General features: G+C 59.7%; 2 protein-coding genes across 2 annotated transcripts; both read left to right on the forward strand.

The window, feature by feature from the left end:
- The first annotated feature begins 758 nt into the window (after positions 1-758).
- On the forward strand, positions 759-11,786 carry SPNS1 (SPNS lysolipid transporter 1, lysophospholipid). Its single transcript, XM_057411176.1, has 14 exons — positions 759-819; positions 1,722-1,971; positions 2,211-2,276; positions 2,794-2,930; positions 3,756-3,910; positions 4,680-4,746; positions 5,541-5,683; positions 6,918-7,073; positions 8,092-8,281; positions 8,676-8,741; positions 9,205-9,303; positions 9,985-10,162; positions 11,271-11,447; positions 11,700-11,786. Exons 2-13 carry the CDS (start codon positions 1,731-1,733, stop codon positions 11,369-11,371), a joined length of 1,599 nt encoding a protein of 532 aa, XP_057267159.1. The 5' UTR covers positions 759-819; positions 1,722-1,730; the 3' UTR covers positions 11,372-11,447; positions 11,700-11,786.
- A 393-nt stretch (positions 11,787-12,179) lies between these two features.
- Positions 12,180-17,125, forward strand: LOC130600111 (serine protease 33-like; the record flags this gene model as incomplete). Its single annotated transcript, XM_057411179.1, is given in 4 exon segments — positions 12,180-12,282; positions 14,162-14,345; positions 15,654-15,931; positions 16,965-17,125. Coding segments are annotated over 4 exon segments (726 nt in total), but the record flags the coding sequence as incomplete, so codon positions are not given.
- Between the last annotated feature and the right edge of the window lie 26 nt (positions 17,126-17,151).

The raw sequence follows: 17,151 nt of genomic DNA on the forward strand, positions 1-17,151 counted from the left end.
GTACGGATCCATTGGTCCCAGTGCTCCCAGTATGGATCCCATTGATCCCATTGATCCCAGTATGGATCCCATTGACCCCAGTACAGATCCCATTGATCCCAGTATGGATCCCAGTGATCCCAGCACTCCCAGTATGGATCCCATTGATCCCAGTGCTCCCAGTATGGATCCCATCGACCCCAGTACAGATCCCATTGATCCCAGTGCTCCCAGTACGGATCCCATTGATCCCAGTATGGATCCTGTTGATCCCAGTGCTCCCAGTATGGATCCCATTGCTTCCAATGGCTCCCAGTACGGATCCCATTGATCCCATTGATCCCAGTACGGATCCCATTGATCCCAGTGCTCCCAGTATGGATCCCATTGATCCCAATGGATCCCATTGATCCCAGCATGGATCCCAGTATGGATCCCATTGATCCCAATGGATCCCATTGATCCCATTGTGTCTCTTGGCGCCACTCCCAGCCCCCCCCCAGCCAATCAGCGCCAAGGGGCGGGGCCAAGCTCAGCCAATCGCGTGCGAGCAACCCCGGGTGTTGCACACGACGCAGACGATGACGCGATGACGTCACAACGCCCCCTCGGGGGGGGGGTCATCCCTGGATGTGACGTCACGACGTGGCGGGGGGGAACGACACGAGCTGACGTCACCGGCGACGTCACGACGAAACCCCGCGGTCCCCTTCCCAAGGCGCTTCCGGATTGGTTCCTTCCCAGGGCCGGAAGGGGAGGGGCAATGAGGAAGGGGGGGGGGGTTGTGCTGTCACGTGAGCGAGATCACGTGACGCCGCGGCGGCAGCGACTCGCGGGCGGGTAACCGGGGGGTTGGGAAAGGGGAGATCACGTGATCGGGGGGCTATGGGGCGCTATGGGGGTCTATGGGGCTCTATGGGGCTATATAGGGTTCTATGGGGGGTCTGTGGAGGGTCTGTGGGGCTCTATGGGGGTTTATGGGGAGTCTATGGGGTTCTATGGGGTCTATGGGGGTCTGTAGGGGTCCATGTGGGGTCTGGAGGGTCTGTGAGGCGCTATGGGGGTCTATGTTTTGTCTATGGGGCTCTATAGGGGTCTGTGGGGGGTCTGCGGAGTCTATGGGGCTCTGTGGGAGGGCTGTGGGGGTCTATGTTTTGTCTATGGGGGTCTATGGGGCTCTATAGTGGTCTATGGGGGGTTTATGGGGTCTATGGGGCTCTATAGGGGTCTGTGAGGGGTCTGTGGAAGATCTATGGGGGGTCTAAGGGGGGTCTGTGGGGCTCTATTGGAGTCTATGGGGGTTTCTGGGGTCTATGGGGGGTCTATGGGGATCTGTGGGGGACTATGGGGTGTCTATAGGGGTCTGTGGGGGGTCTATGGGGCACTATGGGGGTCTGTGGAGGTCTGTGGGGGGGCAATGGGGGACTATGGGTTGTCTGTGGGGGGTCTGTGGGGCTCTATGGGGGTCTGTGGAGGGTTTGTGGGGTCTATGGGGCTCTATAGGGGTCTATGGGGATCTGTGGGGTTTATGGGGGTCTGTGGGGCTCTATGGGGGGTCTGTGGGCATCTATAGGGGGTCTGTGGGGGGTCTATGGTGGTCCATGGGGTGTTTATGGGTGTCTGTGGGGTCTATAGGGGTCTGTGGGGGTCTATAGTGTTCTATAGGGGTCTGTGTATGTCTCTGGCGCCGCTCTCTATGGGGCAGCCCCATAACCCCCCCGCATTGTTTCCCCCCTCCCCAGGCCTGCCCCATGGCGTCGGGGCCGGAGCTGCTTCGCGCCGACGACACCGGCGATGGGGGGAGCCCGTCGTGCCCCACCGCGCCCCATAGCGACGGCCCCTGCCCCATAGCGCCCCATAGCGACGGCTCCTGCCCCATAGCGCCCCATAGCGATGGCCCCTGCCCCACAGCGCCCCCCGGGGCCCGCCTGAGCATCGCCATTCTCTGCTACATCAACCTGCTCAACTACATGGACCGCTTCACTGTGGCCGGTACCTGGGGGGGGGGGCTCTATGGGGCGCTATAGGGTGACATAGGGTGGCTGTGGGTCGCTCTGGGTCCCTATGGGTGCTATGGGTCCCTATGGATGCTATAGGTGTTATGGGTCCTTACGAGTTCCTATGGTTGCTATGGGTCCCTATGGGTGCTATGGGTCCCTATGGTTGCTATGGGTCCCTATGCATCCCTATGGGTGCTATGGGGCAGCCCCACATTCTCTCCCCCCTCCCAGGCGTCCTCCCCGATGTTGAGGATTTCTTCAGCATCGGCGACAGCAGCTCCGGGCTCCTGCAGACAGGTGCGACCCCCCCTGCCCCACACATGTGGGGCTGCCCCATAGCCATGGGGCTCTCCCATACATAACGTTCTGAGTCACAGCTATGGGGCTGCCCTATGCATAGGGGACTGAGTCACAGCTATGAGGCTGCCCTATACATAGGGGGCTGAGCCACAGCTATGGGGCTGCCCTATGCCTAGGGGACTGAGCCACAGCTATGGGGCTGCCCTATACATAGGGGGTTGAGCCACTGCAATGGGACTGCCCCACACATAGGGATCTGCCCCACATATAGGGGCCTGCCCCCCACTTATGGGTCTGCCCCCCACTTATGGGTCTGCCCCACACATAGGGGTCTGCCCCCCACTTATGGGTCTGCCCCCCACTTATGGGTCTGCCCCACACATAGGGGTCTGCCCCACACTTATGGGTCTGCCCCACACATAGGGGTCTGCCCCCCACTTATGGGTCTGCCCCCCACTTATGGGTCTGCCCCACACATAGGGGTCTGCCCCACACTTATGGGGCCGCCCCACAGTGTTCATTGGCAGTTACATGGTGCTGGCGCCCCTCTGTGGCTATTGGGGGGATCGCAAGAGCCGGAAGCGGCTCCTGAGCCTCGGCCTTGCCCTATGGGCGGCTGCGACCATGGCCGGGAGCTTCGTGCCCCCCCAGGTGAGGGGCTATGGGGCGCTATGGGGGGGGTATGGGGCGCTATGGGGCTTTATGGGGGGGGTATGGGGGTCTATAGGGCTCTCTGGTGGGGTTATGGGGGTCTATGGGGCTCTATGGGGGGGTTATGGGGGTCTATGGGGCTTTATGGGGGGGTTATGGGGGTCTATGGGGCTCTATGGGGGGGTTATGGGGGTCTATGGGGCTCTATGGGGGGGTTATGGGGGTCTATGGGGCTCTATGGGGGGGTTATGGGGGTCTATGGGGCTTTATGGGGGGGTTATGGGGGTCTATGGGGCTCTATGGGGGGGTTATGGTGGTCTATGGGGCTTTATGGGGGGGTTATGGGGGTCTTTTGGGGGGGCTATGGGGGGACTATGGGGCGCTATGAGGGAGCTGTGGGGCACTGTGGGGGTCTATGGGTGGCTATGGGGGTCTGTGGGGGGCTGAGGGTGTCTATGGGGGGGTATGGGGGATGGTCAGGGTGGGTAATGGGGTGCTTGTGGGGCAACCCCTTTATTCCCCCTACTCCACAGAGCCCACATAGACCCCATTGATCCCCATTGAGCCCCACTGATCCCCATTGACCCCCATTCACACCCATTGAACCCAGTGGTCACATAGGCCTGGACCCCCATAGACCCCCCATAGATCCCCATAGCCCCCCGATAGAACCCCATCGCCCCCCCATAGCCCCCCCATATCCCCCCATAGACCCCCATAGCCCCACATATCCCCCCATATCCCCCCATAGCCCCCCCATATCCCCCCATAGACACCCCCATAGCCCCCCATAGCCCCCCCAGCCCCATAGCCCCCTTGGCGCAGGGGTTCTGGGCGCTGTTGCTGGCGCGGGCGCTGGTGGGTGCTGGTGAAGCCGCCTTCTCCACGGTGGCCCCGACCCTCGTGGCCGACCTGAGCCCCCCCGGGCCCCCCCGCAGCCGCGCACTGGGGGGGTTCTACCTGGCTGTGCCCCTGGGCAGGTAATGGGGGGCTGTGGGGGGCTATGGGGGGGTCTGTGGGGGGTTATGAGGGGTCTATGTGGGGATATGGGGGAGCTATGGGGGTCTGTGGGGGGATATGGGGGTCTATGGGGGGGTTATGGGGGCTATGGGGGGTCTGTGGGGGGGATATGGGGGTCTATGGGGGGGTCATGGGGGCTATGAGGGGTCTGGGGGGGGTCTGGGGCAGGATATGTGGGTCTGTGGGGGGGTTATGGGGGGCTATGAGGGGACTATGGCGGGGTCTGTGGGGGGATATGGGGGGATAATGGGGGTCTATGGGGGGGTCTATGGAGGGTTATGAGGGCTCTATGTGGGGATATGGGGGAGCTATGGGGGTCTGTGGGGGGATATGGGGGTCTATGGGGGGTCTGGAGCAGGATATGTGGGTCTATGGGGGAGTTATGGGGGGCTATGAGGGGTCTCTGGGGGGATATGGGGGGATAATGGGGGAGCTATGGGGGTCTGTGGAGGGGCTATGGGGGGCCTAGGGGATGCTATGGGGGGTCTATGGGGTGTCTATTTGGGGCTATGGGGGCCTATGGGGAGTCTATGGGGGTCTAGACGGGGGGTATGGTGGGCTATGGGGGTCTGTGGGTGTCTATGGGGCATCTTTTGGGGGCTATGGGGCTCTATGGGGGGGCTGTGGGGGTTGTATGGCAGGCCTAGGGGGAGGCCAGGTGGGTCTAGGGGGTTCTAAAGGGGGCTGTGGGGGGCTGTGGGGTGCATGACCCCACATCCCCCCCCCCAGTGGCCTGGGTTACATCACGGGGGCAAAGGTCAAGGAGGTGGCAACCGATTGGCGCTGGGCCCTGCGGGTGAGAAACCCCCCCGTGACCATTGGTCCCATTGACCCCCATTGATCCCATTGATCCCCATTGACCTCATTCATACCCATTGATACCCATTGACCCCCATTGATCCCATTGACCCCCATTGACCCCATTCATACCCATTGACTCCCATTGATCCCCATTGATCCCCATTGACCCCCATTGATCCCCATTGATCCCATTTGTACCCATTGATCCCCATTGACCCCCATTGATCCCATTGACCCCATTCATACCCATTGACTCCCATTGATCCCATTGATACCCATTGATCCCCATTGATCCCCATTGACCCCCATTCATACCCATTGACTCCCATTGATCCCCATTGACCCCCATTCATACCCATTGATCCCCATTGATCCCCATTGACCCCATTCATACCCATTGATCCCCATTGACCCCATTCATACCCATTGATCCCCATTGATCCCCATTGACCCCATTCATACCCGTTGATCCCATTGACCCCCATTGATCCCATTGACCCCATTCATACCCATTGATACCCATTGCCCCCATTCATACCCATTGACCCCATTCATACCCATTGACTCCCATTGCCCCCCATTGATCCCCATTGACCCCATTCATACCCATTGACCCCCATTGATCCCCATTGACCCCATTCATACCCATTGATCCCCATTGATCCCCATTGACCCCCATTCATACCCATTGACTCCCATTGATCCCGATTGACCCCATTCATACCCATTGCCCCCCATTGACCCCATTGATCCCCATTGATCCCCATTGCCCCCCATTGCCCCCTGCAGGTGACCCCCGTGCTGGGGCTGGTGGCGCTGGCGCTGTTGGTGACCCTGGTGACCGACCCCCCCCGGGGGGGCACCGAGACCCCCCCTGGCACCCCCCTGACCCACAGCGCGTGGGGCAGCGACCTCCGGGACCTGCTCACCAAGTGACTGCATGGGGGGGCCATAGGGACTGCATGGGGGGCAATGGGAGTCAGTGGGGACATGGGGGGCAGTGGGTGTCTTATGTGTGTCTATGGGTGCCTGTGGGGGGTCTGTGGGTACCCCATGGTACCTTATGGTGCCATAGGGTGCTATTGGTAGGATAGGGTACTGTAGGATGCCATTGGGGTACCTTTGGGTGCCATAGGGGTCCCATAGGATCCCATAGGGTGCCATAGGAGTAACATAGAATACCATAGGGTGCCATAGGGATCCCATAGGGTGCCATAGGATGCCATAGGATCCCATTGGGTGCCATAGGGTGCCATAGGATCCCATAGGGTGCCATAGGGTGCCATAGGATCCCATAGGGTGCCATAGGATCCCATAGGATCCCATAGGGTGCCATAGGATCCCATTGGGTGCCATAGGATCCCATAGGGTGCCATAGGATCCCATAGGATCCCATAGGATCCCATAGGGTGCCATAGGATCCCATAGGGTGCCATAGGGTGCCATAGGGATCTCATAGGTGCCATAGGGTCCCATAGGGTGCCATGGGGTCCCATAGGGTCCCATAGGGTGCCATGGGGTCCCATAGGGTGCCATGGGGTCCCATAGGGTCCCATAGGGTGCCATGGGGTCCCATAGGGTGCCATAGGGTCCCATAGGGTGCCATGGGGTCCCATAGGGTGCCATGGGGTCCCATAGGGTCCCATAGGGTGCCATGGGGTCCCATAGGGTGCCATAGGGTCCCATAGGGTGCCATAGGATCCCATAGGGTGCCATGGGGTCCCATAGGGTGCCATAGGGTCCCATAGGGTGCCATGGGGTCCCATAGGGTGCCATGGGGTCCCATAGGGTGCCATAGGGTCCCATAGGATCCCATAGGATCCCATAGGGTGCCATAGGATCCCATAGGATCCCATAGGGTCCCATAGGGTGCCATGGGGTCCCATAGGGTGCCATGGGGTCCCATAGGGTCCCATAGGGTGCCATGGGGTCCCATAGGGTGCCATAGGGTCCCATAGGATCCCATAGGATCCCATAGGGTGCCATAGGATCCCATAGGGTGCCATGGGGTCCCATAGGGTGCCATGGGGTCCCATAGGGTGCCATAGGGTCCCATAGGATCCCATAGGGTCCCATAGGATCCCATAGGATCCCATAGGGTGCCATAGGATCCCATAGGGTCCCATAGGGTGCCATGGGGTCCCATAGGGTGCCGTGTCCCCCCAGCCGCTCGCTGGTGCTCTCCACGCTGGGTTTCACGGCCGTGGCCTTCGTGACGGGGGCGCTGGCGCTCTGGGCCCCCGCGTTCCTGGTGCGGTGCCGGGAGGCGACGGGAAGGGGGGAGCCCTGCCCCCGGGGGCACCGCTGCGAGAGCAGCGAGAGGTGGGAGCCCCATTCATCCCCATTGACACCCATTCATCCCATTGATCCCATTGACACCCATTCATCCCCATTGATAACCATTGACACCCATTCATCCCCATTGACACCCATTCATCCCCATTAACACCCATTCATCCCCATTGACACCCATTCATCCCCATTGACACCCATTCATCCCATTGATAACCATTGACACCCATTCATCCCCATTGACACCCATTCATCCCATTGATCCCATTGATAACCATTGATAACCATTTATAACCATTGACAACCATTTATAACCATTGACACCCATTCATCCCCATTGACACCCATTCATCCCATTGATCCCATTGATAACCATTGATCCCATTGATACCCATTGACACCCATTGATCCCATTGATAACCATTGATAACCATTGACACCCATTCATCCCCATTGACACCCATTGATCCCATTGATCCCATTGATACCCATTGACACCCATTGATCCCATTGATAACCATTGATAACCATTGACACCCATTCATCCCCATTGACACCCATTGATCCCATTGATAGCCATTGATCCCATTGATCCCCATTGACACCCATTGATAACCATTGATCCCATTGATAGCCATTGATCCCATTGATAGCCATTAACACCCATTGATCCCATTGATAACCCATTGATAACCCATTGATCCCATTGGCACCCATTGATCCCATTGATAACCCATTGATCCCATTGATAACCCATTCATCCCAATGATAACCTATTGATACCCATTGATCCCATTGATACCCATTCATACCCATTGATAACCCACTGATCCCACTGATAACTCATTGATGCCCATTGATACCCATTGATTACCCTTTGATACCCATTGATAACCCCTTACCCCCATTTCCCCCATCACCCCCTTACCCCCATTGCCCCCATCACACCATTTCCCCCATCACCCCCATTATCCCCATTGCCCCCCATTACCCCATTGCCTCCATTACCCCCATAGCCCCCATTGACCCCCATCTCCCCACTTCCCAGCATGCTCTTCGGGGCTCTGACGGTGGCCTCGGGGGTGCTGGGGGTGGGGCTGGGGGCGGAGCTTTCCCGGCGCTGGAGCCCCCATTGCCCCCGGGCTGAGCCCCTGCTCTGCGCTATGGGGCTGCTGGGGGCTGCCCCCTGCCTGCTGCTCGCCATCATGGCCGCCCGGCCCAGCCCCACGGCGGCCTATGTGAGTGCCTATGGGGTGTCAATGGGGGGACTATGAGGGTCTATGGGGTGTTTATGGGGGTCTATGGGGGGTCTATGGGGGCTATGTGGGTCTATGGGATGGCAAGGGGGTGTCTATGGGGTGGCTGTGGGAGTCTGTGTGGGTCTATGATTATTTGTGGGGGGCTATAGGGCTCTGTGGGGGGCTATGGGGTGGCTATGGCATATCTGTGGGTCTTTATGCTGTCTCTGTGGGGTGTCTGTGGGTCTCTATGGGGCCTCTATGGGTTTTTATGGGGTCTCTGGGTTTCTATGGGGTCTTGATGGGGTCTCTATGGGGTCTCTATGGGTCTCTGTGGGGTCTCTGTGGGGTGTCTGTGTGTTTCTATGGGGTCTCTATGGGTCTCTCCCCACAGATCTTCATCTTCCTGGGGGAGTCGCTGCTCAGCCTCAACTGGGCCATCGTGGCTGAGATCCTTATGGTGGGTCCTGCCCCATAACCCCCACAAACCCCCCATAGACACCCCATATCCCTCCATAGACCCCTCCATAGACCCCCCATAGACCCCCATAGAGCCCCATAGACCCCTATAGACCCCCATAGCCCCCCATAGATCCCCCATAGACCCCCTTAGAACGCCCATAGCCCCCCACAGCCCCACATAGCCCCCCATAGATCCCCCATAGATCTCCACAGACACCTATATACCCCCATAGACCCCCATAGGCCCTCCATAGACCCCCCATAAAGACCCCTCAGACCCCCATAGACCCTTATAGTCCCCAATAGACCCCCATAAAGACCCCCATAGACCCCTATAGCCCCCCCCATAGACCCCTGTAGAACCCCCTATCCCCCCATCTCCCCCACAGATGGGTCCATGTGTATGGTTATGGGGGAAGGGGGGGGGGGTCCGTGTGTGATCACGTGACCTCCCCCCCCAGCACGTGGTGGTGCCCACACGTCGCTCCACGGCCGAGGCACTGCAGATCATCACCTCCCACCTGCTGGGGGACGCCGGGAGCCCCGTGCTCGTGGGGGCGGTCAGACAGGGGCTATGGGGGATATGGGGGTCTGTGGAGGGGCTATGGGGGGTATGGGGGGGCTATGGGGGGTCTGGGGGGGGGCTATGGGGGGTCTGGGGGGGGCTATGGGGGTCTATGGAGGCTCTGGGGGGTCTGTGGGGGTCTGTGGAGGGGCTATGGGGAGCTATGGGGGTCTATGGGAGGCTGTGGTGGTCTGTGTGGTGGTTATGGGCATCTGTGGGTTTCTATGGGCATCTATGGGGCGGGCTATGGGGGTCTGTGGGTGGGCTATGGGGGGTCTATGGGGGGCTATGGAAGGGTCTATGGGGGTTTGTGGGGTGTATATGGGTGTCTATGGGTGTATATGTGGGTGTATGGGTGTCAGTGGTTGTCTGGGGGGGGCTATGGGTGGGGTACGAGAGTCAATAGGGATCAATGGGAGTCAATGGGGATCAATGGGGATCAATGGGAGTCAATGGGGATCAATGGGAATCAATGGGGTCAGTGGGAGTCAATGGGGATCAATGGGAGTCAATGGGGATCAATGGGAGTCAATGGGGATCAATGGGAATCAATGGGGTCAATGGGAGTCAATGGGAGTCAATGGGGATCAATGGGAGTCAATGGGCATCAATGGGCCTCAAGGGGTATGAATGGGCCCGGGCGCTGACCCCGCCCCTTCGGTTCCCACGCCCGCAGCTCAGTGATTGGCTGCGCTCCTCCGCCGGCCCCGCTCCTTCCTCCCTGGCGGCCGCGCGCGCGCTGGGGCTCGCGCTCCTGCTCTGCCCCTTCGTGGCCGCGCTCGGGGGCGGGGCCTTCCTGGGCACCGCCTCCGCCTTCCCACGTGACCGCCGGCGCGCGCGGCTCCTGGCGCGGGGTGAGCGGGACCCATAGGGACCCCATAGAGACCCATAGAGACCCCATAGAGACCCCATAGGGACCCCATAGAGACCCATAGAGACCCATAGGGACCCATAGAGACCCCATAGAGACCCCATAGGGACCCATAGAGACCCCATAGAGACCCCATAGGGACCCCATAGAGACCCCATAGAGACCCCATAGAGACCCCATAGGGACCCCATAGACACCCATAGGGACCCCATAGAGACCCATAGGGACCCCATAGACACCCATAGGGACCCCATAGAGACCCATAGGGACCCCATAGAGACCCCATAGGGACCCCATAGGGACCCCATAGACACCCATAGGGACCCCATAGAGACCCATAGGGACCCCATAGAGACCCCATAGGGACCCCATAGACACCCATAGGGACCCCATAGAGACCCATAGGGACCCCATAGACACCCATAGGGACCCCATAGAGACCCCATAGGGACCCCATAGGGACCCCATAGACACCCATAGGGACCCCATAGAGACCCATAGGGACCCCATAGAGACCCCATAGGGACCCCATAGACACCCATAGGGACCCCATAGAGACCCCATAGGGACCCATAGAGACCCCATAAAGACCCCATAGAGACCCCAATCGGGACCTCATAGAGACCCATAGGGACCCATAGAGACCCCATAGGGACCCCATAGAGACCCATAGGGACCCCATAGAGACCCCATAGGGACCCATAGAGACCCCATAGACACCCCATAGAGACCCATAGGGACCCCATAGAGACCCCATAGAGACCCCATAAAGACCCCATAGAGACCCCAATCGGGACCTCATAGAGACCCATAGGGACCCATAGAGACCCCATAGGGACCCCATAGAGACCCATAGGGACCCCATAGAGACCCCATAGGGACCCATAGGGACCCATAGACACCCCATAGGGACCCATAGAGACCCATAGGGACCCCATAGAGACCCATAGGGACCCCATAGAGACCCCATAGGGACCCATAGAGACCCCATGGGGACCCATGAAGACCCCATAGAGACTCCATAGCGACCCATAGCGACCCCACAGAGACCCATAGGGCCCCACAGTGACCCCTTTGTCCCCCCCCCATAGGTCTGGACCCCGATGACGAGGACCTCGAGGACCCCGATGACCTCGTGGTGCCACAGGGGGGGCGCCCCACCAAGGTGCCCGTGGCCCATGTGCTGTCCTGACCCCCATCTATGGGGCCCAGACCTATATCAGTGGGGCACAGACCCACATCTACGGGGCACAGACCCACATAAGGGGGTCATTCATTGCCCCCCAATGGAGGATCCCGACCCACATCTATGGGGTTCTGACCCACCTAAAGGGGTCATTGACCCCCCAGTGGAGGATCCTGACCCAAATCTATAGGGCCCAGACCCACGTCTGCAGGTCCCGCACTCAGAATGGGGGTCCTGGACCCACCATGGAGGATCCTGACCCACATCTGTGGGGCCCAGACCCACATCTCTGGGCCTCTGACCCACATAAGGGGGTCACTGACTCACAGCGAAGGATCCTGACCCACATCTATGGGGCCCAGACCCACATCTATGGGGCACAAGCACCGCAGCCCCCAATAAACCTGTTTGGACACCCCAAGTGCTGACTTTGGCTCCTCTGTGGCCCCCTGCCCCACATCTCCCCACACCCCATTGCCTGCCCCACCACCCCCTGTACGTGCCCCATAACCTACCCCATATCTGCCCCAAAACCTGACTCATTGCCTGCCCCATAACCAGCCCCATAACCTACCCCATATCTGCCCCATAACCTGACTCATTGCCTGCCCCATAACCTGCCCCATCAACAGCCCCACCCCCGCCCCACACCCTCCTCTCCCGCACCCCCCCTCCTGCCCCACATCCCGCCCCACAGCGCGTGGGAGAACCCGTCCTGCCGCTCCCGCCCCGCCCCACAGCGCCGTGGGGCCGGAGCCGGGGTCAGAGCCGGAGCCTGTGGGGCAGGGGCCACTTGTGGGGCAGAGCCGCGGCCATGGCGCCCCCCAGCGCCACCCCCCTCCCGCTGCTGCTGCTGCTGCTGCTGGCCCCACACCGGAGCCACGGCTGCGACCGGACCCACGGCGGAGAGGACTCAGGTGAGAGCTATGGGGCTATGGGGGGGCACGAGGCAATGGGTGTCAATGGGGCTATGGGGTAATGGGGGGCTATGGGGGTGCATGAGGCAATGGGTGTCAATGGGGCTATGGGGGCTATGGGGCTCTATGGGGTAATGGGGGGCTATGGGGGGGTATGAGGCAATGGGTGTCAATAGGGCTATGGGGGCTATGGGGCTCTATGGGGTAATGGGGGGCTATGGGGCTCTATGGGGCAATGGGGATCTATGGGGCAATAAGGGGCTATGGGGCAATGGGGATCTATGGGGGTCTATGGGGCAATGGGGGGTCTATGGGGCAATGGGGATCCATGGGGCAATGGCGATCTATGAGGGTCTATGGGGCTCTATTGGGCAATGGGGGGGATCTATGGGTCAAGTGACACCCCCGTTTGTTCCCCCCCCCACAGTGAACTGGGAGAAGCTCGGTGAGACACCCCATACCCCATACCCTATATCCCCATGTGTCCCTATGTATCCCCATATATCCCCATGTGTCCCTATGTATCCCCATATATCCCTATATATCCCTATGTATCCCCATATATCCCTATATATCCCTATGTATCTCTATATATCCCTATACCTACCCGTATCTCCCTTTATCTCCCCATATATCCCCATATTGCCCCGTATCTCCCCGTATCTCTCATATCTCCCCATATCTCCATTTATCTCCCCATATCTCCCCATATCTCCCCACATCTCCCTATATCTCCCCATGTCTCCCTGTATCTCTCCACATCTCCTCATATCTCCCTATATCTCCCCACATCTCCCTATATCTCTCCATATCTCCCCATATCCCTCCATATCCCCCCATATCCCCCCATATCTCCCCATATCCCCCCATATCTCCCCACATCCCCCCATATCTCCCCATATCCCCCCATATCTCCCTATATCTCCCCATGTCTCCCTATATCTCCCCATACCCCCATCTCCCCCCATCTCCCCACATCTCCCTATATCTCCCCATGTCTCCATTTATCTCCCCACATCCCCCCCCATCTCCCCCCATCTCCCCCCATCTCCCCACATCTCCCCACATCTCCCTATATCTCCCCATGTCTCCATTTATCTCCCCACATCCCCCCCCATCTCCCCCCATCTCCCCCCATCTCCCCCCATCTCCCCCCATCTCCCCCATCTCCCCCCATCTCCCCCCATCTCCCCCCATCTCCCCACATCTCCCCACATCTCCCCCCATCTCCCCACATCTCCCCACATCTCCCCACATCTCCCTATATCTCCCCATGTCTCCATTTATCTCCCCCATCCCCCCCATCTCCCCCCATCTCCCCCCACATCCCCCCATCTCCCCCCACATCCCCATCTCCCCCCCACATCCCCCCATCTCCCCCCATCTCCCCACATCTCCCCCCATCTCCCCACATCTCCCCACATCTCACCCCATCTCCCCCCATCTCCCCACATCTCCCCACATCTCCCCACATCTCCCTATATCTCCCCATGTCTACATTTCTCTCCCCCGATCCCCCCCCATCTCCCCCCATCTCCCCCCTTCTCCCCACATCTCCCCCCATCTCCCCCCATCTCCCTCCATGTCCCCCATCTCCCCCCCGTCTGCCCCATCTCCCCCCCATCTCCCCCTGTATCTCTCCCCCCATCTCCCCCCATCTCCCCCCATCTCCCCCCATCTCCCCCCATCTCCCCCCATCTCCCCACATCTCCCCCCATCTCCCCCCATCTCCCCCCATCTCCCCCCATCTCCCCCCATCTCCCTATATCTCCCCACATCTCCCTATATCTCCCCATGTCTCCATTTATCTCCCCACATCCCCCCCCATCTCCCCACACCTCCCCACGGATCCCCATCGCACCCCTCTCCCCCCCCATAGGCTGCGGCCGCCCTGTGGCGCCCCCTGGCGGCCCGGAGGTTCGCAACGTCGGGGGCGAGGACGCGGCGCCGGGGGCGTGGCCTTGGACGGGGGCGTTGCTGCGCCGGGGGGGTCACGTGTGCGGAGCCTCCCTCGTGGCCCCCGAGTGGGTGCTGACGGCTGCGCACTGCTTCCAGGAGTGAGTGCCCCATAGCGACCCATAGCGACCCATAGGGACACATAGAGACCCCATAGGGACCCCATAGGGACCCATAGCGACCCATAGAGTTGCCATGGGGTCCCCATAGAGACCCCATAGGGACCCATAGAGACCCATAGCGACCCATAGAGACCCCATAGGGACCCATAGAGACCCATAGCAACCCATAGCCAACCATAGGGACCCATAGAGAAACTTAGAGACCCATTTATTCCCCATCCAGCCCCACTGATACCCCCGTTTGAAGGCATTGATCCCCTTTGGCACCCATTGATCCCCATTGACCCCCATTGACTCCCATTGGCTCCCATTGACCTCCATTGACGCCCATTCACCACCATTGATCCCCATTGGCTCCCATTGACTGCCATTGACCACCATTGACCCCCATTGACTCTCATTGACCCCTATTGATCCCCATTGATCCCCATTGACCCCTATTGATCCCCATTGACCACCATTGAACTCCATTGACCCCTATTGATCCCCATTCACCGCCATTGACTCTCATTGATCCCCATTGGCTCCCATTGACTGCCATTGACCACCATTGACCCCCGTTGACTATCATTGACCCCCATTGATCCCCATTGACCCCTATTGATCCCCATTGACCCCCATTGACCCCTATTGATCCCCATTGACCACCGTTGACCCCCATTGACCCCTATTGATCACCATTGACCCCCGTTGAGCCCCATTGGCCCCTATTGATCCCCATTGACCCCTATTGATCCCCATTGACCGCCATTGACTCTCATTGATCCCCATTGGCTCCCATTGACCACCATTGATCCCCATTGGCTCCCATTGTCCCCCATTGAGTTCCATTGATCCCCATTGATCTCCATTGATACCTATTGATCCCCATTGTCCCGCATTGATGCCCATTGATCCCCATTGCCCCCCATTGACTCCCATTGCCCCCCATTGACCCCATTGACTTTCGTTGACTCCCATTGATTCCCGTTGACCCCCATTGACTTTCTTTGATTCCCATTGATCCCCATTGTCCCCCATTGCCTCCCATTGCCCCCCATTGACTCCCATTGACTTTCATTGACTCCCATTGATTCCTGTTGACCCCCATTGACTTTCATTGATTCCCATTGCCCCCCATTGACTCCCATTGACCCCATTGACTTTCATTGACTCCCATTGACTTTCATTGACTCCCATTGATTCCCACTGACCCCCATTGACTTTCATTGATTCCCATTGATCCCCATTGACTTCCATTGCCCCCCTTTGCCCACCATTCCCCCCCATTGACTCCCACTGATCCCCCAGGAGCCGTGACCCCCGCCTGTACTCGGTGCTGCTGGGCTCGCAGTGGCTGCCCCCCCGGGCCGGGCCGTCGCAAGGCCTCGTGGTGCCGGTGGCCGAGGTGCTGCCGCACCCGCGGTACCGCGGCGAGGCCACGAGCGGGGACGTGGCCCTGGCGCGCCTGGCGCGAGCCGTGCCCCTGGGCCCCCGCGTGCTCCCCGTCTGCCTGCCCCCCCCCGGGCCCGCATTCCCCCCCCCCGGAGCCCGCTGCGTGGCCACCGGCTGGGGGGAGGCGCGGGATGGAGGTGAGGGGGAGGGGGAAGGGGGGGGAAGGGGGGCAATGGGGGGGAATGGGGGGGAATGGGGGGAATAGGGATTAATGGGGGGCAATGGGGATGAATGGGGGAGAATGGGGGTCAATGGGGATCAATGGGGATGTATGGGGGGCAATGGGGATGTATGGGGGGCAATGGGGATGAATGGGGGAGAATGGGGGTCAATGGGGATGTATGGGGATGTATGGGGGGCAATGGGGATTAATGGGGGTAATGGGGATGAATGGGGGAGAATGGGGGTCAATGGGGATGTATGGGGATGTATGGGGGGCAATGGGGATGTATGGGGGGCAATGGGGATTAATGGGGGTAATGGGGATGAATGGGGGAGAATGGGGGTCAATGGGGTTGTATGGGGATGTATGGGGGGCAATGGGGATGTATGGGGGGCAATGGGGATTAATGGGGGTAATGGGGATGAATGGGGGAGAATGGGGGTCAATGGGGATGTATGGGGATGTATGGGGGGCAATGGGGATTAATGGGGGTAATGGGGATGAATGGGGGAGAATGGGGGTCAATGGGGTCAATGGGGATCAATGGGGATCAATGGGGGCAATGGGGGTCAATGGAGGCAATTGGGGGAATGGGGGTCAATGGGGATCAATGGGGTCAATGGGGGGAATGGAGGAGAATGGTGGCAGTGGGGGGCAATGGGGGGGAATGGGGAACAATGGGGGCAATGGGGAGCAATGGGGCTCAATGGGAGTCAACGGGGATCAATGGGGGAATGGGGGCAATCGGCATCAATGGGCATGAATGGGCGTCAATGGGGGCAATGGGATCAATGGGGGAATGGGGGCAATGAGGGGGAATGGGGGGAATGGGGTCAATGGGGATCAATGGGGGGAATAGGGGGCAATGGGAGTCAACGGGAATCAATGGGGGTCCAATGGAATCAATGGGGGCAGTGGGGGAGATGGGGGTCAACCGAATTCAATGGGGGGCAACTGAACCCAATGGGACCCTATAGCCCCCCATTGACCCCCATTGTCCCCCCAAGCTGCCCCCCGGCGCCTGCAGGAGCTGGAGGTGCCGGTGCTGGCGCTGAGCACGTGCCGGCGCCTCTACGGCATCGATATGGGGCGGGCGCTGCCGCCGCGCGCCATCCACGCCGACATGGTGTGTGCCGGCTACGCCGAGGGGCAGCGCGACACCTGCAAGGTGAGGCCCACAGAGACCCACAGAGA

This window comes from Pezoporus wallicus, unplaced genomic scaffold, assembly GCF_028554395.1.
Source record: "Pezoporus wallicus isolate ANWC-B61680 ecotype Strahan unplaced genomic scaffold, APGP_CSIRO_Pwel_v1 contig_10049, whole genome shotgun sequence".
NCBI lineage: Eukaryota > Metazoa > Chordata > Aves > Psittaciformes > Psittacidae > Pezoporus > Pezoporus wallicus.

What these genes read in the sequence shown, in the direction of transcription:
- SPNS1 (XM_057411176.1), top strand. Translation starts at nt 1,731, where the DNA reads ATGGCGTCGGGGCCGGAGCTGCTTCGCGCCGACGACACCGGCGATGGG. An exon ending in ATTGGCGCTGGGCCCTGCGG is followed by an intron (nt 4,747 to 5,540) that starts GTGAGAAACCCC and finishes TGCCCCCTGCAG; the next exon opens with GTGACCCCCGTGCTGGGGCT. An exon ending in TCGTGGCTGAGATCCTTATG is followed by an intron (nt 8,742 to 9,204) that starts GTGGGTCCTGCC and finishes CTCCCCCCCCAG; the next exon opens with CACGTGGTGGTGCCCACACG.